Source organism: Monodon monoceros, unplaced genomic scaffold (genome assembly GCF_005190385.1).
Source record: "Monodon monoceros isolate NGI ecotype Baffin Bay Population unplaced genomic scaffold, NGI_Narwhal_1 Super_Scaffold_5, whole genome shotgun sequence".
In the NCBI taxonomy this organism is placed as follows: domain Eukaryota; kingdom Metazoa; phylum Chordata; class Mammalia; order Artiodactyla; family Monodontidae; genus Monodon; species Monodon monoceros.
Window position 1 is genome coordinate 111013198 of NW_021703782.1, and position 21438 is coordinate 111034635.

The window sequence follows — 21438 nt, forward strand, 5'->3', positions numbered from 1 at the left end:
ACCACTGTGCCACCAGGGAAGCCCCAGAACAACCTTTCTTAATGCTCAGTGCTGTCAGATCTTTCCAGAAACACCCACCCAGCCATGAACGCGCTTGGGTTTGCAGTTTGTCTTGTAATTTGTGTAGCTGCTGGAGGCCGTCCTCACGCAGCTCCGTGGCTGCTGTGGCGCCGATGGTCATCCCTGACGTCCCTGATCCCTCTCCTGCGGGAGGTCAGCAGAGCCGGGAGCCTGTGAACACAGCACAAGCTGAGCTCTGCCTGGCACTGGGACCTGGGAGGGGCAGAGCCACACCCTCCTTTGTCATCAGAAAGCCCAGGGAGAAAGTAAACACTGCAGGGCTGCAGGGTAGCCAGAGCTTCAAAGGCTCTGCAGGCGCTGGCGTCAGGAGCAAGGAGTGGGCGAGGGCTGATCCGGCAGAGGAGGGATTCTGCTGCTTGTGCCGCCCAGTGCACTGGGGTTGTGTTTGCAGTTAATAACTGAGTTACTAAGTCATCACTTCAGAGATAAGTGTGTATATTGTAAAATTATTGCCGTGGCGTAAAAGATACAGCTTTTGTTCCCCTTCCCATTAAAATGGCCATTAATCAGGGAGAGCAATAAAGCAGCTCTGAAAGCCATCGGCCCTCGCCAGGTGATGGCTGCCGTCACCTCGCCCCCATTAGCAAGCTGGGAGTTTGACAGATGAGGAAGGCCCAGGGAGCCAATGAGCCAGAAATGCTGGGGCGGGGATTCCTGGCTGGGGCGGGGATTCCTGGCTGAGGCTCGGACCGGAGGCTGAGGCGCTAATCAGACCATCCACGTTCTTAGCCATCTCTACTACTGTGTGTGGGTGACCACTCTGACCCTCAGTTTCATTATCTGACAAGGGACACGGTATCACCTCCTCATGTGGTTGAGGATTCAGTGAGGCAGTGGGGTAACTTTGCAGCCCAGTGCCAGGCTGGGGGTCAGGGTCAGAGCTCAGGTTCACGGTCAGGGCTCAGGCTCACTTGCGTGTAGGCTTCTCCAGCGAGGCCCCTGGTTGGTGTGAGGCTCTGAGCGCTGCTCACGGGCTGAGACTCAGCAGCATTGCCAGGTTGCCCAGGGGGTGTGGATCCCCCGCCTCCAGGGGCTGTGGCTTGGCATCCCTCGGAACTGTGTGCTGGAAGACCGCTACCACCTCAGTACCCAGTGTCCCCCAGTGCAGTTCTAGGACGGGATGGAGGAAAACAGAATCCACTCCCTGTTTCTCAGCAGCTACGTAAAGTCTGAGGAGGGTGTGAAAATGCAGAAGACGCCTCTTAGAAAGGGCTTGGGGTCGGACAGCCTGGAGCCAGCCGCCTCTTACAGTTGGGTCCCCGGCAAGTGAGGTCGCAATCCCCTCATCTGGAAATTGGGGAAGATGGTCCTGACCCCACGGGATTGTGCTGGGGCCAAACCATACGTGCCGAGGCGGGAGTCGATGCAACAGCAGAGGGAGGTGTGTCTGGGGTGGGCCCCGGGGACCTGCTCAGGGAGCCGGCTGTGTAGACGCCTGCTGCCTGGCCCCTTGGTTCACCGTCTCCCCCACTAGGAAGAGGGAAGGGAAAAGTGTAGCGGGGGGCCTTTCGGGAGGGCAAGGCCTCCTCCTGGGATGAGGGCTCCTCCCACCCTGCCCAGTGCTGTTCTGTAAAGTGTGTGGGCATCGCACCCCTGGGCCGCCCTTGGGATGCTCCTACCTTCGGGGCAGTGACTCGTGATGCTGTGGCCTCGCCCCGGATTAGCGGGGAGCTGTGTCGCTGCCTGTCTGCAGCTGGCTTTGAGATGCCTCCTACGTTTTGACACACCTTCATCCCACCTCTTACCTGCCAGATGGGGGAGGGGAGGCCCAGCCTATGCTCGCCTCCTGCTGCCCTGGCAGCTCCATCAGCAGCTGTGCTAACAGGGAGGTGGGAGGGAGTGTCGAGAGGGATGGTGAGCCGCATTCACAGACGGTGAGTGGTGGCCTGGGGGGACCCACCCCATCAGGCTCCCAAAGCCGCCATTGTGGTGGGCGGGCTTCCTGGCCTCAGGGCCTCACTTAGCAACCCTGCTCTTCTGGGGTTTATGATCCTGCACTGCTGTCTGTTGGCCTCAGGTTGGGTGGATGAACCAGCCTTGCTGGGGCAGGGCCGGGGTGAAGATCTGGGGCCCCGCAGCTGGATGGATGAGCTGCGTCCACCTCTGCTCACCACTTGTCATCTGTGAATCCCCGAGCCTCAGTTGCTCCTCCGTGAAATGGGAAGTTTGGCAGGAGTGTCTCCCGGTGGAGAGGGCGTTTGGGGGAATAAACAGAAATAAGCCTGGTAAAGACTTGGCCGGGGGGAGGCCTGGATGCACGTTAGCTGAGGTTGTCAATGAAGACGGTCAGGGCAGGGACCTGGAGCTCCAAGTGGCGTCCCTGCCTCCCCGGCTGGCTCTGCCTGGAAGCTACTGGGTGGCCTTTGCAAATCACTTACATCTCCCTAGCTGGGTTTTAGGTTTCCCATCTGCAGATTGAAGAATTTGGACCAGGTGGTTGCCAAGCTCCTTCCACTACGGATTTTACGTTTCCTGACCAATTCCTGCAAACCCTCCTCGTTGGGAACAGCTCCAGCTCAGGGTCTCCCTGGTCCTCTCCCAGCCCTGTGATCACGGAGCGTTTGCCCCGACGTTATGGATCAGGGACCATAGATAGCCGGTGCCCAGGGACTCTTGGATGGACGCTGTGTGTTGCAGGCGCCCCTGAGCCTCATGGCTGGGCGGCTCTGCATGCTCCGTTCACACCTGACCCCTCGCTGTGTTCCATGAGGACACCTGGATCCAGCTTCCCTTCCAGCCTCTTCTTTCCTGGTTCCCAGGGTTATGGAGTGCTGCCCCCGGCGTTTCCTGCTCTGGCTGGGTCCTGGGCTTCCTTCTCTGGAGTTACAGGCGCTGGCCCATCACCCTTACACACTGGCCGGGGCAGCTGGCCACCTTAGCTGGTTGCAGCGGGGAGGGGATGGTGCCGGGGGACGGGGGCTGCCGCTTGGCCCTCCTCTTCCAGGTCTCCGGAGGGTGTCAGGACGGAGGGGATATTAAATCTCGACCCCCCACCAAGCGTAGCCTCGGGGACACAGAGAGGGCAGGGATGCTGGCGGCAGAGGACATGGGCAGGAACGGCGGTGGCCCCTGCCCCTCCCCATCTCCCCTCCTGGGCTCAGTGTACTGGTCAGCTGGTCTCAGAGGCCCCGGGCCACGTGCCGTCCTCCTCTCCAGGCTCCTGGCCCTGGACCGTTTACAGCTGTGACGTCCCTGGGGGCTTCTGCTTGGCCCCCTCACCAGGGGCCTCACCAGGCCCTTTGGGTCTGTCCTGTGTGCCGTGGCCCGGGACTCTCAGATGTGATCAGAGCCAGGGGAATGCCAAACTAGGTCACAGCCTTTCATTCCCAGTAGGAAATTGAGGCCCGGGGGGTGGGGTGGACTCTCAGAGAAAGGGCCGAGCAGAGAGCGGAGCCAGGGTCCAGCCTGTCCTCCTTGAGCACCCACCTTGGGTAAGGTGGGGGCCAGGGCTGTCTCCTGGCCCCGGGGAGGTGGCTGGGAAACGTGCTCAGCGTCCTTGCTTTTGCGGGGCCTCCTATGTGTTTTAGGAGCCGAGCTCCAGTGCGGTCCCCGCCACCAGCAGTGAGACCTTGGTCCTGTCACCGTCCCTCTCTGGGCTTCAGTTTTCTCAACTTGTAAGTAAGAGCAGGGCAGCCCCCGTGGTGGGTGTGGCCGTGGAGATGGAGGAGTGTCCACGCACAGAGGGAGCTGAGGGCTTGCCAGGCGCTGGCTCCGCTGGAGGTGCCCTGTAGGCAGAGCGGTGTGAGCCCACCGTCACAGGTCCGAGAGGGCCCGGGGCTCAGGGATCCCTCTGTGTTGGGTCGTAGACGTCAGCAGCTACAGAGTCCGAGCTGTGAAGATTTGGGCTGCTGGTCGCTGAGGCTCGGGGTGGTCTCTTCTCCCTGCGTTTGAAGGTCTTAATCTGGACCCACCGAGAGAGGAAGTGCAGCTAGATTTGGGGAATCGTTTCAGATCTCACTGAAAGCTCAGTTCAAGGGCACGACAGAGCAGTGGGCCAATTCTGAGATATCCACAGTCTTTGCTTTCTTAGCCTAACTTTTTCTTTCCTCCTAAATCACTTTCAAGCTCCGACCCTCTAAAGGCTACCAGACCCTCCCTCCGAGCACTCCCCTCCCAGGTTGCTGCGGGTCACTTGGCTCTGTGAGTGGCATTTTTTTCTTTTTCATTCTGTATCGCTGTCTTGGGGCTTGGGCTCTGGCTCCCTCCCATCTCCCCGCATCCTTTTGGCACCCTTGAAGGAAAACCCCATCTGTTAGGTGCCGCGGCACTGCTGTGCAGAAGGCGGTGGCTAAGAGGTGACCGTGCTCCCCACTGGCTTTTGTTTCCCGGCCTTCTAGTGGCAGAGCTTGAACACGGAGCTGTGGTTGCCCGTGGTTCGTAATGAATCACTCCTTGCCGGCCGCTTGTCATTCCGAAGGCAACAGCACAAGTGTTTCTGACCTTTTTTGCTCTTGATGCGGAAAGAGGAAAAAAGGAAGGGCAATGCCGGCTGAGCTGGAGAAAGCAATTTATAATGATTTGCTTCTAAATACGCGGCTGAGTTAGCTGTAGATTTCCCCGATAGGTGAGTTTCCGGGCAACGTATTTAAATGAGTTTGATCATCTGGCCCGTTTTGTCTCCTCGGAGCTGCTGGTGTGTTCGCAGATGAGTGGTTCTGGCTGATAAGAAAGTCTTGCTGGCCTGTGCAGTTCCTGCTTAATGATTCCTAATGACCGAGGGGAGCTGGGGCAGGAAGCCCACTTGTCAGCGACTGGGCAGCCGTCCGGCCCTTTTAAAGGCCGACTTGTAGCCATCTCTGTTCTTGCACTGGATCGTCTCTGCCCATTCTTAGGTTCACATTTTGAGTTGCAGGGCAGTGACGTTTTGTGTGATGACAGCAGAGCTGCCATGACGGATAGACCTGGGCTGGGCTGGCTTACACGGGAGGTGGCGGAACCATTCAGAGAGCTTCCCAGTGGGCAGAGAGTGTGTGCGCGTGCGTGCGTGCGTGCGTGCGTGCGTGTGTGGCCTCTGCTCCACGCAGGCCTTCTGGGATCCAGGCTGATGGCGGCTTTGCCACCTTTAAGTGGGGCTTTCAAGGTCACCCCAGGAGCAGGGCGGTTTCGTGAGCTAGGTCTGCAAAGCAGCCTGCTTGATGTCTGTTCCCAGTAACTGCAGGCGAGGCTGGAAGATGTGGTCTGGTTGGGCCTGGAGAGGAGTTGGGGGGTTTTTTGCCCACCGCGGGCTCCCGTGTGAGGTATGGCACAGCTGATGGGAGCGCGGGATCGGCTGACACAGACTGGGTCCAGTTCCTAAGTGAGCCACTTATTGCTGGGTGACCTGGGGCAGGGTTCGTGTGCTCTCTAGTCCCCAGCGTCTTAGTAAGTGGAGAGTTGGGGGGAGAGAACCTTCCACGCAGGAACCATGTTTGCGTCATGCTAACCCTATGACACTTAGTAAGGGCTCAATAAACAGTAGCTCAGGTTCTCATAACTAAGAAGTGGGGATTGGGAGGCAGGCTCTCATTGGAGCCTTTGCTGTTGATCCTGTCTGTCCACCCATCCAATCAATGGATCATCCATCCATCCCCCATTCACCCACCCATCTACACGTCTGCTCATCCACACACCCACCCAAATCCCCAGATATTCTTTGAGCATTCTTAAAGTCACTCTGTGATTTAGGCCATCATGTAAACTCGGTGAGCTGCAGTTTTTCTCACCTGTGAAATGTGAAGAGGCAGCTCAGAGCCTGGTTTTGAAGGTCAGATGTGATGCCAGCCCCAGAAGAGCTTGGAAAAGCTGACCATGGGACATGAAAGGTGTCGATTGTCTGGGATGCCTGAAGCTGTCTGCATGGAGCCCCTGGAACCATGGCCTCTGCTCGCCCTGTAGGGAAAGGGGAAAGCATGGAGGCTGAGAGACATGTCACGGACCCCTCCCCCATCCCACCAAAGGTACAGCGGGGTGGATAACAGAAGGTTCTCCTCTCAGAGCCACAGCTGACTGTGTAAGCTTGAGCGAGTCCATGGGTCACTGGGCCTTGAATTCCTGTCTGTAAAATGGGGCCACAATTTCAGTCCAGCCTATCTCATGGGAGGGAGCCTCCTGGGGCTCTCGGAGCTCTGAGATGGCGCCTGTTGGGGAGCAAAGTGGCCCTGAATCTGATCCACCCTCTATTACGTCCCGACCACGAGGCACGGTGCCTGCACTTAGCAGCACGCATTAAACATTTGATGAGTGACTACGTCAGAGAAGCTAAAATCATTCATGTCCTCTAGACTGAAACAAAATTTTCATGAGATCATACTTAATTTACTTCTCTTTTCTGGTATTGTCTGTCCTGTCCTATCCCATCCCATCCCCCCCACCCCCACCCCTTACCATCCCATATCATCCCATCCCACCCCATCCCATCCCTTCCCGTCCCGTCCCATCCTTTTCCATCCCATCCTATCCTACTTCACTGAAAAAATGCCGTTAGGACCCGTCCAAGTTTACGCCTCACCAGTGGGTCAACACCTGCAGTTTGCAAACTCTGCCCCGGAGCAGTAGAAGGTGAGTCCTCACCTGAGTTACAGCCCTTGCTGGGCAGGAGGCTGACTGATTATGGCTGGGCCTCCTGCAGCCCAGGGACGACCCGAGCAGAGGAGGGTTGGCAAGCCCGGCAGCCCAGAGCCGTCTCCGCCCACTCGGGGCCAGGCCCTTGAGGCCGCTGTCTGGCTGCTTCCCCGTGCAGGTTTCAGCAGAGGCTTCAGCAAAGGGGTAACAGGTCCAGAGCTGCCCGGAGGCCTCGGGCTGTCCTCCCTGTCTCCCCCTGGAGACCCCTGAATGATGCTGCTTCTTGGAGTCCGAGATCCCCTCTCTGTCTGTCTCCTCATCTCTCCACCTCTCCCTCGGCCTCTGGTCTCTGTCTGCCTCTTCAGCCCTCGTCCTGAACTGCTCTTCTTAAGTCGTAACAAAGGCGCGAGCCTGAAGCCAGGAGCCTCGCCCTCTTCCCGTGTTTTCATCCGAATAGGGGGTGGGTGAGGCAACCCTTAATCACCGCGTGGATCTCCTCGCTCCCCTGGTTGTGCAAAACCCCCTTCTGTGAGCCGTTTGTGAGCACCTGCTGCAGGCCAGCCACCTGACACACGTTCCGCCGAGTCCAGCAGAGTCACATGAGAGACGCGCTTTTCTCCCCCATTTCACAGACAGGCAAACTGAGGCAGGGGGGCCGGATTTGAACCCAGGACTGTCTGGGCTCCTCCTCCCCAGCAGACCATCTGGCTGCAGCCCAGACCCGCCCCAGTGGCCCCCAGCCGAGCCCCACACATGCTCTGCTTGGGCCACCTTCTGAGGAGGAGCCGCCACCTCTGTCCCAGCCTTTGGCCTGGGCCCGGGGGTCTGCACTCTAAAGCTCCTCCCATGCACGTGTGGAAGCTGGTTGGCCACCGGTGTCTGGGAATCTGTCTGCCCGGATGGAGGCCGGGTGGAGAGCTGCAGGGTCGAAGCAGGCCACGCCTGGTGGGGACGGAGCCAAGACTGCCGTCCAGGGTCCAGACCCCGGACCCCGGCCTCCCAGCCTCTGGGCTGTCACACCCGTTCTTGTTCCTTCACCGAGTCTTAAAGGAGCTGAAACATTAAAAGTCACAGTCAAGACGTAGATGCAAGTGAACAGCACAGACAGCCGTGGCTTTGGGGAGTTGGCCGTGCACGTTTCTCCTCCCAGCAGGACTGGTCCCCGTGGGCGCACACCCTTCTCCTGTCAATCCCGTGCCCGGCCCCTGCACACACGTTTCTTTGTTTGCCTGGAGCTGAGGCTCCGTGGGCCCAGGCGGGAACAGTTGGTGGATCGCTGAGCCCAAAGGTCTGAGCCGCTTGTATGTGGAGGGAAGGGGAAGAGGGAGGGAGGAGGGAGAGCAGGTGCCGTGTCTTTTCATTCATTATCAGGGATGCAGATGAGAAATGGAGATAAAAGTTGGGGAAATGTCATCCTTTGACATTTACGTTTTCAGAGGAGTTGGCAGGGACTGTGGGCCGGGAGAGTGATGCCTCTGGGGAAGCCCAGCTCCTGCATCCTGGGAGTGGGGCAGGCACCGGCCAAAGGCGCCTCAGGAAGCCGCTGAGGTGCTTCACGCCCCCCGCACCCCTAACCTTTCACGCGGGGCCAGTGCCCCTCATCTGACCCCACGGCTCTGAGGGGTCCCACGTCTGTTCCCTAGCAGCCCCTGCCCTGGGTCTCTCTGGTCACTGGAGTGAGGTCCCCCCTGGTGAGACCTGAGATTTCCCTTCTTGCACAGACACCAGCCAGGAAATGCACAGCCCACGCAGAGCGAGGGGCAGGGCACCTCCGGCAGAGCTGGGACAGTTAATCCTGTGAACCCCGTTTAAGGAGCTGCTCCTGTCCGGTGATACACATCCAGAGCGGAGCCCTTTACAGACTGCTAGTGACAGGTTCCAGCCTGGAGCAAAGTGACTGAGAGCTCAGGACTGAGCTTTGCTGTGGTCCTGGCAGCAGGAGAAGCCATTCTGTCCGCTGGGACTGTGGACACGTGGACACAGGGACCGGTCTCCTGGCCTCAGCTCACTCCGCTGTGGCAGTTCCTCCCTGTCCTGGGCTCCACCTGTATGGGACTCGGCCTCGGCCCTGACTGCAGGTTGGCAGACAGGTTTCGTCTCCTGTGCCGATGCTGGCGGGCTGCTGGTGCCTCGTGTGGACTCCGCAGGAAGGACTGACTCTAGGCCTGTGTCTGGCTCCACGCGGAGGAGTGCGGCAGTTGATTAGCGATGTCTGCCACGGTAGGCGTAGGAGAGGGGTGGCGTGTGTGCCCTCTAGTTGCTAAGCCCTTTGGCCCTAACACTTCCAGCATTCTATCTAGTAACTATAGGGCCATCAAGCAACATTGCTTTAATTTTTGTTCTTCCTAAGTATTTAGAGCCCTTAAAAGCCAAGAATAACGGCAAAAGCCAAGAATAACGGCAGAAGCCAAGTTGCTCATTGTTTGTGAAAGGCCTCTCGGAGCACACAAGTGTGGCAGCCCTGGCTGGGCCAGCTGCACAATAAACCCATTGAGTCTTGTCTGAGAAAACACAGAAGAACCCTGTCATTCTTTGCATTCATAACTTCCGTGCGTCCCGGCCCCTGAAATAGAACCCCTACCGGAAGACAGCGCACAGCACTCAGCTTGTTGGCCCAATCTCCCGTCTCGCCAGCTGAGAAAGGGCCCTTCTGTATGGTTTGGGGTTCTCTCCCCCTCCTTTTTAAAAAGAAATTCCTGCTAGAAGGAGAGCTGCCCACAAGGAAGTCGGAGGCGTGTGTCCCGGATGGGGGACTTCGGGAAGGTGACCTAGCCTCAGTTTTCCCGTCTCCCAAGTGTGCACGGCAGGCCTGGCCTTTAGGGGTGTGACGATTCGCTGGGATGATGGCCACGAAAGGCCCGTCAGACTCAGTTTCTGAGACAGCCGGCGCTCAGCAGAGGGTGTCTCTGACTTTAGCAAGTGGTCATCACGGGCCACGTTCATGTTCCCCGTCCTCAGATGCGCACCCACACCCGCACCCGTGCACACGCAGCTGGCTCTCAGGGTCGAGGCTTGCCCCTGCCTCCTCGGTGCTCAAGTGTCTGGCACGGCAGGTGCCCCGTCAGTCCTGCCGGGAATCGTGAGCAGCTTATGTGAGTTGTGAGTCATTCTCGAGTGCGTGATGCTCTGTGTTCGGGGTCAGTCACCGCCCTCTCCCGGCCTCCATTACCCCATGACCATCTGTGGAGCCTCATCCCTTCTTGCCACTGGTCATTTTGGAGATCTGTGGAACGGCCGCGTTGAGGCCTCTGAGGCTGGGAGCTGGGCGGGGCCTGTGTGTCTGGAGGGGGCTGGACACGGGGCAGGACCGGGTTGGGGCAGGGGCGGCAGGTTGGAAGTGCTTCTCGCCGGGCACTTCGGGAACTTGACTTTGACAAGTCTTGTCGGTCTGGGGAGAGCCTGCTGGGATCCCCTCATGAAATCTGAACCTGGGCTGCTTCGTTTCCCCTCTACACCCCGACCCCCCAGGGCGCCGGGCATCTGTTTAAATGGTCATACTGGAGAGAGGAGGGGCTGGAGGGGAAGGGAGCATTATGCTGGGATGTTTGCCTCTACGCTGTGCCCCGGGCTGCTGTGTCACCTTGGGGAAATCTCTTGACCTCTCTGGGCCACTGTTTCCCCATCTCTGAAATGTATCAGCACCTCCTCGGAACAGGAGTTGTTATTAAACATATGGTAACTTGCAGAACAGGAGCCTGGGGTGAGCACTTTGTAGGCACGATGTCTGAGCAGACAGACTCTCAGTGGCCCCGATGAGGCAGACCCTCTCCTGGGGGAGAACGAGACTCAGGGAGTGGTTGATGTCGGAGCCCCGGGAGTCGGCAGAGCGGGGGGCTGTGAGCCCAGCCCTGCTCCTCTCCAGGGCGCTGCGCCGGGCGTGCAGCAGCCCTCGGCAAATATTAGTGCACCAAAATGACATATTTTGCACGACAAATACAAAAGAGGTGTCTTGCCTAAAAAATCTTACGCTGTGTTTTTTTTGTTACTGTTTACCAAGATGAAACGGGCTCAGTGAACTGGTTCTCGACACCTACAAAACGCTTCATTACAGTTTTATGATGACTTTAGGCTTTCTGGTGAAATTACAGAAGCATCTTTTCGTCTCCCCCCAGGTCATCTCGGCCGTGTCGAGGCTCTCCCTGCACAACTTGGCTCAGACCAAAGGGATCAGGTGAGCTTCGCGGAACGCGTGCTGCTGAGTGCCTGCCCTTTCATCTTCATCCACCGTCCGCGTGCCCTGTCACAGATATTGGAGTTTTGAGCAGACACCGTCTGCCCTGTGCCTTTCTCATGAATTTTCAGCGTGTTGTCGGGTTGCCTGTTGGCAGCGGCTGGAAGGGGCGGGGAGGAGGGGAGAGGCTTCAGCTCCCACCGGGGAAATCTTGCAGCGTGTTACTGATGGCTGCAAAATCTCTCTCGATTTAGGTAATAAGATCTGCAGATTAATCCTTTCACAGATCATCGCCTACCTAAATGCACTCTCCACACATCAGAAGTGGGTCTTGCCTCGCATGAAGTAGCAGTGTTTGTTTGCTGTGATGGGGCCGAGCCAGGGGACCTGTCTGCTTGGGGCTGCAGGCCTCCCGGCAGGAATCTCTCCCCTCAGCTTTAATTCTGCTTGGATTGCAGAGAATCCCATGGCCCCCGTTGGTCTGATCTCTCGTCCCTGACACGTGGACGTCGTGGGGCGAGGGGCCCTGGAACTGTGAGGGCGGAGGGGTCAGGGGAGATGGGGGGATGGGGGCATGCCGGCCACGGGGGAGGGGGACGGGGCGGCAGCCCCGGGTAAGGACTGGTCATTGTGTATTCTGACCCATGGATTGGGGTCAGGGAGACCAGGTTCCATATCCGGTGAGGACAAGCACGGGGCCTCCCTTCCTCGATGTCCCTGGGGATTGTGGGCTAGCAGGGTGGGGATGAGAAGCTTGGGAGGGCAGAAATAGCTCCTCCTGCGGGTGGAGTGGATGGGGTCGCACCTGGCTGGGTGCAGGCGACTTTGTGAGGGTGGTGGAACTACGGAGGGGCTTCACCCTGGTGTTGTCGTAGAGGGGGGCGCTACACATGCGTGGGCTGGGGGGTCCCAGGACCAGGGTGCCTACTGCAGTGGGACCCTTGGTGGGGCTGTTTGCCCAGGTCCAGAGGGTCACCGGAACAGACGCAAATATTAGGGAACCCACCCAGAACCTCTTTCTCTGTTGGGTTCTCCAAGGACTCAGAAATTTCATTGAATTGAGGATTTTTTTTTAACGTCAGCTGAAGGATAGGCTGTTTAAAAATGTTTTTAAGCTGCTATTAAACACATATTCGAGAATATTTATAACACGCTTAGGGTACAAGGAATAACATTAAGACGAAACCCCTGTACCCACCACCCAGCCTACGTTCTAGAACTTCAGCTGTGAGGCCCCCAGTTGCATGGGCTGGTTTTCATTGTAGCTTTTGTCTGTAATAGGGACACGTTAAAAATGTTTAATTGAGAAAAGCGAGTTGTTTCTGGATACAAAGACAGTACGTGGATTTTTTTGTGTTTTTCCCAGAAACGGTCGTCCGTTCTTTCCCCCGCTAGCCCGGGACGACAGGCGGTGTTCTGGGTTGCCTCTTACCCGTTCCAGCACATTCTCCACCTGTGCGCGTGTCTACATGTACACGTAGGTGGGAATGAAGTCCTGCCACAGAAGTTAGTCATTTTCTCTGCTTTGTCACGTAACGTGAGCTTTTCTCTCAATCCATTAAACATCCTCCCAAACAGGGGCCCGCTGCCAGGGAGCCCCGCGGTGCCCCTGGGGCGGACGAGCCAGCTGGCTGTGCTTGGACTCGGTCCTGCGGTGGCCTGAGCACCGTGCCAGGCTCCCCACGCCGTGCCCTGCCGTGCCCGAGGCCCGTGACCGAGGCTGGGGCCGCCCTGTCTACAGGCTCCTGGAGCCTCAGTTTCCCTGAGGGTTGACAGCCAGCCATAGGGTCTGCCGGTGGCTTAGAAGGTGGTGAGGGGCCTGAGAGCGGGCGTGTGACCTCTGATCAGTGTGGAGGCTCCTGGGGGACGGGGCGGTGCCCTTCCTCCTGGCCTTCTCGCCCCCATCCCCCCATCTCCCCTGACCTCTCCGCCCCCATGGTCCCAGGGCCCCCGCCCCATGACCCAGGTGCCTCCCAGGCTGCTCCCGTGGTGCTCTCCGAGGCTGGCAGGTGAACTTGGAAACCTGCCCTCTCCCCTCCCTATTCCGGGAGCCGCCCGGGCAGTGTGTGGGCACAGTGGCCCCCTGGATGGGGAATGAAGACCCTTAGGGCGATGGTGAGCAGAGAGGGTTGCGATCTGGGCTGCGGAGTTGGTGAGACCCGGCTGTAAACCCTGCATCCTGTTGGCTGTGTGCCTTGTGTGGGAAGCCCCTCTCTGAGTTGGTGGATGGGGATTCACCCAGGGGGCTCATCAGGGTTCATTCAGATGAGGCACGTAAATCCCGAGGTCAGTGTTGGCCCACGGAAGGGCTCAACACATACTGTAGTTTGTTGCAGTGATGTAACAGGGTGCATCGGGGGCCCCCAACACCACCCTCGGGTCTGACGATTCGCTGGGACTCAGAGAACTCAGCAAAGCCGCTATACTCAAGATTCTGGTTTATTACAGCAAAAGGAACCAGATACAAATTAGCAGATGGAAAAGGCACATGAACTGGCGTCCAGGAGGGACGATGCATGAGTCTTCCAGGTCTCCTCTGTCCGAGGAGTTGCATGGACAGTGCTTCATTCTCCCAGAACGATGTGTGATGCCATGGGTGAGGGTTGCCAGCCAGGGAAGTCCCCCTGAGCTTTGGTGCCCAGGTTCTCGTTTGGGGTGGGTCATGTAGACGTGGCTGACTGCCCACGTGGGTGACCTTAGCCTCCAGCCCCTGCAGAGGTCGAGCAGTGGCCCCACCATAAACCCCATCATTTCCCAGACTCTGTGGCTGGGCCCAGGGCCCCCCAGGTAGACAAAGATGCTCTTATCAGCAGGACATCCCAAGGGCACAGAGGTCCCTGCCGGGAGCCAACGGACCAGGACCTGATCTTTCTTGAATGTGCAGGGTGTGGGCAGCCCAGGTCTGCTGAGTTAACCCTTTACTGCACACGGGGGAGGGGGAAATGAAGGGGATGGGGGGAGGTGTTTGCAGACAAAAGGAAGAGGCAGGGCCTCCCGGCAGGAGCAGAGCCTTTGCAGGAAGAGCTGCCCGGCTCACCTGCATCTCCTCCCCGTCCGTATCGCTCGGTTTCCCCTGTGCCCCATCCCCACCCTGTGTTTCTTCTCCCTCCTTGTTTGAGCCCCAATCCAGAACTTTCCCAGGGTCCCTTCCCTCTGCAGCCCCCTGGGGACAGGACCTCCATCACTTCACACGGCTCACCCACCCTGAGCCTGGGAGGCGGCTCCGACCGCCCCTGTAGCACAACGCGTTTGAATCGTCTCTCCTCGTGCGCCGTACAGGTTGAGTTTTCACGGGCAGTTTACCATTCTGGGAGCCACCGGCGCTGACACAAAATGCTCACTGTGCTCCCTTCCCTTAAGAGCATCTCGCAGTGTTGTTAATTAGCAGAAGGTGTTCCTTTAGCCAAACCCTTTTCTGTTTTGAAAACCCACAGACCAAGCCTGCAGCCCTGCAGAATCTCTTCCTCTTTTCTTTCGTGGCTGGATAGGAGCCCAACATGGTCCTTTAGAAAAATGATCATTTTCACAACGCTTGCTCTGCGCATAATGAGCCGATTTTCCACAAAAGCCCCAATCATGCTTCCCAGAGGCTGATGTCTAGGAGACTTAATCGAAGAGCCGCACCCTGGTGCTGGCTGGGGGATCAGGAATGATGTGTGTGTGCGGTGGGGGTGATCCCTGGGGAGCCACCCAGCTCAGCGTGTGGGGATGTGGGTCCTTGTCGCAGCCGGAGCCGGCCCTCCAGACTGAGGGATCATCACTGCTGGGAATGGCTGGGAAGGAGGAGACTGTGAGACCCTCTCTGCGGCTGAAACTGAAAGGTGAAGCCAAGGCGCCCCCCGCCGGCGGAGGTCTCATCTGTCAGCCACCTGCTTGTTGAGTGACCTTAGGCAGGGAAGCTCTTGGACCCTCTGTCTCTTCTTCTGTAGGCTGGGAAAGCTCTCCCTGCCACGCAAGGTTGCCGTGAGCCCGTACACTGTGCAGCGTGATTTAGTGCAGCCCCTGACACTCAGTGAACGCCCATGGGCTGCTGGCTGGGTGGTGGGCCGACAGGTGGCCCCCCAAAAGATACATCCACCTCCTAACTCCTGGACCCTGTGTGACAGGGAAACGGTTCTCTGCAGGTTGCGTTTTTATAGATGTACTTACATCTATAAAAATGTAGTTGTAAGAGGGCGGCAGGAGGGTCAGAGTCAGAGGAAGGAGGTGTGACAACACACAGAGGAGGTTGCAGTGATGTGGCCATGAGCCAAGGAACGCGGGTCGTCTCAGAAGCTGGAAGAGAAACGGATCCTCCCCTGGAGCCTCCGGAAGGAGCCAGCCTTGCTGACACCTTGATTTTAGTCCCTAAGACCCATTGCAGACTTCTCACCTTCCGGAACTGCAAGATAGTAAACCCGTGTTGCTTGGGGCCACTGTGGTGCTTTGTGACAGCAGCAGTGGGAGTGAATGCAGATGGCATGGGACAGGAGCCTTAGGAGCGGGTGGGGGCCTGTCGTGGCGCCCTAGGCGCGTGGACGTCTGCACACACGCCGCGCTGGGTCCGGGTGGTGGGCTGGGTTCTGGGTCCTCACTGGGCTGAGTGCTTCTGGGAGCAGGGACCAGCCTCCGTCTTTGATTCCCTGGTCCTAGCCCAGCCCCACCACCCTGTCTTGTGCTCTCTGGCTTTTTATTGAGTTGCACTAAACTTCACATAAGCTTCATCCCTTTGAAGTGCACGGTTCGGTGGCAGCTCACACACATTCAGTGTTGTGCCACCATCACCCCTGTCTTATTCCCAAGCGTTTCTCACCTGAACGGAGGGATCCCACCAATTGGGGCAGCGGCGCCTGCAGTGTTCCTGATCCTGCCTGGGGCTCTGTAGAAGGTTCTAGAAGGGGAGGGTGCTCCTCATGGCAGAGGCAAGGCTGGTGGGGAGGGAGCTCCTGCCTGGGAGGTGTTGGAGGAGGGCGTGCAGGCAGGGGAGGGTGGGCAGTCAGGCCTGGTCAGTTTGGTTTCCTTTGTTTCAAGGACCCCAGAGCTGCTGTGATGTGGCAGCCGAGGCTGGTGACGCCCCGTCACTGGGTGGGGTGGGGTGCGGTGCTTCATGCCTCAAAGCAGTGCATGTTGTGTGGGCCAGGCCCTCGCTCGAGGGAGCAGGTGCGGATGGGGCTCCGCCTGGCCTGTCCCCCCACTCTGGCCTCGCAGGTGTCCTCACACAGAACCCACCTCAGAATAAGGAGGGGCAGCTGAGGCCAGTGTGGGGCCCCCGCCTGGCGAACAGAGTGGTCGCAGTGTGTGAATTCCTTTCGCATTCTCCTAACAAGGTGACACCTGCTTGCATGCAGGGCCCTCCCGGGAAGGAATCTACTGTTGCATTAAACCCCCTGCCGAGAACCCTCTCCCCCCACTTGGTGACACACTCGGGGAGGAGGGGACAGCCCTGGGGCAGCGGGAAGAACCCAACGCTGGCCTTGGCGACACCAAGACCGTGTCCTGTCCACGCTGGCCACGGGGACGGAGCTCCCGGGAGGCACCATGGAGCCTCTGAACCTTCCCCACCATCCAGGGCCTGCAGCGTCCTTCCCTGGACACCTGAGTGCTTGCCACCGGCAGCTGAGCCTGGGCCCCATCTGTGAATGGGGTTGTCGGGAGGACGGCATGGAGGAGGTGGGCCGCGTGCTTGACAGACGGTGGCAAACGGTGGCCGGTTGACTCTTCCTGAGTCCGTCGCCACCGCAGACATCAGGAGGGCCGCTTCCTTTCACCCATCACTCACCCCTGCGCAGAATTTTGAAGGAGCGCTGTGTCTGCTTCTCTCTGCCGCTACCACTGTGGGCACGAGAGCTGGAAAGGGACACGTTTGTTCAAAAAGAAGTTAACTGGCCGTTTCCCCGCGGGGCAGCGGGGAGGTGATCCGTGCTGGAGGTGGTCAGGAGAAGCGGGATGCAGCCCGGCAGGAGGGGCGTGAATAGCCAGCTGGAGCTTCCGCGGTGGGCGGGGGTCTTTAAAAAGACACAGCGCAGCTGAATGTCTCTCTGCCGAATTCCCGGATCGTCGCAGTCGTTGCTGGCTGGACGTGCCCACAGAACATGTGCATCTGGCTGAGCTAATGGACTTTTATTGTTGTTCCCTCCCCTCCCCCACCCTCACTCGCTCCCTCCCATTCACCTACCCACCTGCCCGCCTGTCCTTCTGCCCATCCAACCCACCATCTGTCTGTCCGTCCGTCCATCCTTCCTTGCACCCGTCATCAGTCCACTTACACATCCACCCATCTGTCTGTCCATCCCTTCTTCCAGTTGCCCGTCCCCTGTGCCCTCATCCGTGCACCCATCTGTGCTTCCGCTTCTCCGTCCACACCCCGTCCTGCCACCCTTCCTCCATCTGTCCTCTTTCACATAAACGTCAGTTGGTTGGTCTCCACGTGGTGCTCTGAGGTGGTCAATGGCTGGCAGAGTGATCCCCAGCATGGAGCAGGCCCTCGACAGTGTGTTGCAGTGGAGGGCGGATGACGAAGTGACCCGGCCGACTGGGGGCGGTGCTGGGGTGCTGGGTCAGTTTCTGCACGCCCCCAGCCTCCATGGCCTCCTGGGTAAAGTGGGGTCAGAGTGGTAGCCCCCTCCCTGGGCTGTTGTGAGGATTCACAGGATGGCCGTGACGGTCTCAGCACAGGGCCTGGCACGTAGTAGGTCCAGAGCGCTGAGGGACAGGAGGAGGAGAAGGACCCTCTCTGCATGGGGGATCTGCCCGCACCTGTCTGGGAGGCTGGGAGGCTTGGGGCAGGTCGAGTGTGAATCTCCCCATTCCGATTCCTCGGCTCCCACACCTGGCCCTTCATCCCCCACTTTTACACACGGGGAAACTGAGGCCCAGAGAGCTTCCCGAGCAGGTGGTGACGGGGCCCAGGGAGTCGTCTGCTCATTCATTCATTCCTTTGCCCATTCATTCATTCATTCATTCTGTCAGTGCTTGGGGATGCCAGCAGCCCTGCACAGGTGCTGGGACACATGGGGGACCAGTCACTGTCAGGTGCGGAGATGGACACCGGACCCCGGTCACAGGCAGCCGTGTGCAGGGCAGGGTGTGGGGAGAAGCCGGAGCGCGACCCCAGGCCACAGGCACGGGGTTAAGGGCCTAAGAGACCTGGGTCTGGGCTGCCGGTGTGATTTTTAGCAGGTTTCTTAGCCCTGGGCCTGTTTCCTGCTCTCTGAAAAGGAGGCTCACTTGGCTGATGGTCAGAGCCCGGGGCGGGGCGAGGGCCAGTGTGGAGTGGCCCGAACACAGTTCTCAAAGCGAGGCCTGAGGACGCTGCCTCCCAGCCCTGGCTTCCCATGGGGCCCCCGGTGAGCCCGCAGGAGGGCAGGTGTCCTGGGCTGAGTGGTGGCCCCAAGAAGATATGCCGTGGAACCTGTGAATGTGAGCTTTGGGGAAAAGTCTTTGCAGATGTAATTAAATTAGAGATCTTGAGATGAGATCATCCTGACTACCCCGTGGGCCTTAAATCCAAAGACAGGTGTTCTTATAAGAGGCACACGGAACAGGGACCCAGGGACAGAGGAGGGACCTGGAGATGGAGGCGGAGGCAGAGACTGGAGTGACGCTGCGAAGCCCAGGACCGTCTGGAGCCCCCGGGAGCTGGGAGACGCCGGACGGCTCCCCACAGAGCCTCTTGTGGCCCTGCCTGCCCCTTGATTTCAGGATTTGGGGCCTCCAGCACCAAGAGAATGAAGTTCTATTGTTTCAAGCCCGGGGATGTGGGTTTTGCTGGGCAGCGAGCTCTGGGACGGGGCCCAGGCAGGGGTCCCTCAGCCTCTGGCATCCCCGGTGCGTGGGGGCGCAAAGCTGCACCTCCTGAAAGCTGAGCAAGGGCCCCCAGGAGCCCCAACCCGGTCCCAACACAGCCCTTGCCAGCCTGAGACCTGACTGCCGAGGAGGAGGCCAGCGGCTGGCAGGGAGGTTGGGGTTCAGAGCCCCCCTCCAGTTATCAGGGATGGGAGGTGGGCCTCCAAGGACAGCGGTGTCCTCGCTGGCAGGTGCCCTGTCCCCAACGACATGCAGTGTTGGGGGCTGTAAGAATGTCCTCGGGCACTGGAGCCCCAGCTCGCCCCCCTCCCCAGGCTTGTCCTTCCCTCTAGGGAGCGAAGACTGCTTCACTCTGTAACAGGCAAAACAACGAAACGCTGTCTTCTCAGCAAATGCCACCATTAAACATTTATTGGGCAGCTGTGCAACATTATCCGCTCACTTTCAGAGAGGAGAAGGAAATCTTGTCCTGTTTTGCAGTGGGATTTATCCATATGCAGAAGGGATGTGAGGTCATTAAAAATGCTCTGGAACAGAATGTGACATCGCGGTGTGGCCAGCGGTATGGGGGGATGTGGCCCTGCTAGCCACCAGCCCCCGCCCCCCAAGCCCAGCTCTGGGGCCACCAGGTCAGCGCTGCTCTCTGTGCAGCCCTGAGCTCTGCTCCCAGCTGTGGCTGGTGGGAGGGGAACGGTCTGGTGCTTTGGGTACATCCAGTTACGCGGTGTGACAGCAGCGCTCGGTAAGCCTGAGTCCCACTCATCTCACTGTCGGGAGAGGGGCTTTGGTAATAAAGGGACAGTCCCCCCCGATGTCACCTGGGTCATCCTTCCCACTGTGGGTCTCCTGTCGCGCCCCTCCTCCGTGCCGGCTGCTGCTGCGGTCAGGATGAACCAGGCTCCTCAGTGCCAGCAAACAGCCCCGAGTCTCGATGACTTGCTGCAGTGACACGTGTGTGTCGGCCGTGTTCCCCTCCACGCCACTTGCCCCCAGAGCCAGGCTGACAGACGGCCTCCTGCTGGAACAGAGTGGCCACCGTGGCAGGGGAAGGAGACCCAGCAAGTCACCCACTGGCTCCTACAGCCTCCGCCCCGTCGGTGAAGCCAGGATGTCTAGCGACCGGAATTCAACCTGCCCCGCTGCGGGATGCTGCCCATCCCTGCGAGGAGGGGCTGTTGTGTCCCGTTCTAGAGATGAGGAAACTGAGGCCAAGAGCCTGGGGGGCTGGCCTGAGGTCAGGCGTTTAGGGACTGGTGGAGTGAACTCAGATACGGCCCCGCCAGGCTGCCTCGGAGGGGCCCCTGCACCGTCCAGCCCTCGGTGGGTGAGCCCGTGCCCCCTGAGCCTGCCCGCCGCCCACCGTGTCTCCCTCACCTCCGGCTTCACGCTCAGGCACCGGGTCCCAGCTGCCGGTCCCCACCACCATACGCCTCATTTTTAGGCAACTTGTGGCGATATTTTGACAGGAGAGAAGGGACTCTTGGAATCGACCGTCTGTGTGGCTTCCCTTAACGTTCCCTGCTTCTTCCCTCTTGGTTATCAGTTTTCCTTCTTTTATTTTTATGGATTCATTTATTTAGTTTTTCATTATTTTTAAGTCTCATGAGCCCAGCATTCAACCCCCAAACTAGAACCTTCTAGCTCACAGGGCAGAAAGAAACGTATGACCACCTGCTGCTCTCCTGGGTCCTGGCCCCGGCGGCCCCAGCAGGAAGGATGGTTGGCCACCACCCTAACTTCGGGTCTTCCACCTCCTCGCTCCTGTAAAATTAGTCTTACTGTATTTCATGCGTAGTCTCGTTGAGCCCCCGTTGTTTTCGACCTTTAATACAGAGTCACCAGGTGTAAGCTGACTCCTGGGATTGCTGTCTTCACGGCCGTCACGTGATCGGTCAGGTCATGGTGTGCAGTTCTGTCCTGTGAGGCACGTTGGCCTTTCCGGAGCTGCTCCTGTCCCCCGTTTCCCATCCACCCCATCGTAGCAGCAGCGACACACATGGGGCAGAGCCCTCCCCACGGGTCGGCTCACAGAACGCGCACCTGGACCCCGGGAATCAGGATTCAACCCCATTTTGCAGGGGAGGCTGAGACCCCGAGAGGGCACCTCTAGCTCAGGGTTGCCCAGCCGGTTGGGGTGGAACTGGGACCTCATCCTCCCATACTCCCATGGGAGTCATCTGGGGGTCAGGGGTCCTGGGGCATGGGCCCAGCACTGACCCAGGCACAGATCCGCTGCCCGGGGCATCTCCGGGCCCTTCCAGCCTCAGGTCCTGGCGGAGCTGGCCTCTGGGGGCTGGGAAACCAGCCTCAGGTCTCACCTGCTGACCCTGGGGGCAGCTGAGCCTCACTTTTCCCTTTGGGGTCACTGGTAGGGAGACTAGGGCAGGCCTCTACCCTGCTCGGCACTGGAGGGTCCGGCCCTCCACCATGCGATGTGATGCGGGGCTGCCCAACGGCCGAGGCGTGGTCCTGGCCCCGCCCCTGGTGGGCTTGGTGGCTGCAGGAGGCTGGGTGCCCTGCCACTGAGCACCCATGGGCCCTGCACGTCTCTCCAGCTCGGGAATCTGACTGGCAGTCCGGGAGGGGGGTTTGGATGGGGTGGGCGTCCGGCTCTGGCCCCTCCCAGGAGGGCAGCAGTGGTTCTGATTAACGCCGAGGCCTGGAGCCCGGCCCTGAGGCTTGGCTGGGCCCTCGGCCCTACAGACTCCAAGGTGAGCATCACAGGCTGGACAGCTGGCCCGAGCCCAGCCCTCCCTGCCCAGGGCCACCTCCAGACCCAGGGCTGGCGCCATCCAGAAGGGCTGCAGTCCAGTTCTCTGCTCTGAAGTAGCCAAGCCGGACCCCCGGGACACGTGGGGGGC

General features: G+C 59.2%; 1 protein-coding gene across 3 annotated transcripts in view; it reads left to right on the plus strand.

Annotated features, from left to right (window-relative positions):
• The window catches only part of VAV2 (vav guanine nucleotide exchange factor 2), a 177849-nt gene that overhangs the window by 86204 nt on the left and 70207 nt on the right, over positions 1-21438 (plus strand). For all 3 annotated transcript variants that reach the window (XM_029202502.1, XM_029202500.1, XM_029202501.1), the window contains exon 3: positions 10734-10792. In XM_029202502.1, coding sequence (XP_029058335.1) covers positions 10734-10792 — 59 coding nt within the window. The remainder of the gene's footprint in view (positions 1-10733; positions 10793-21438) is intronic.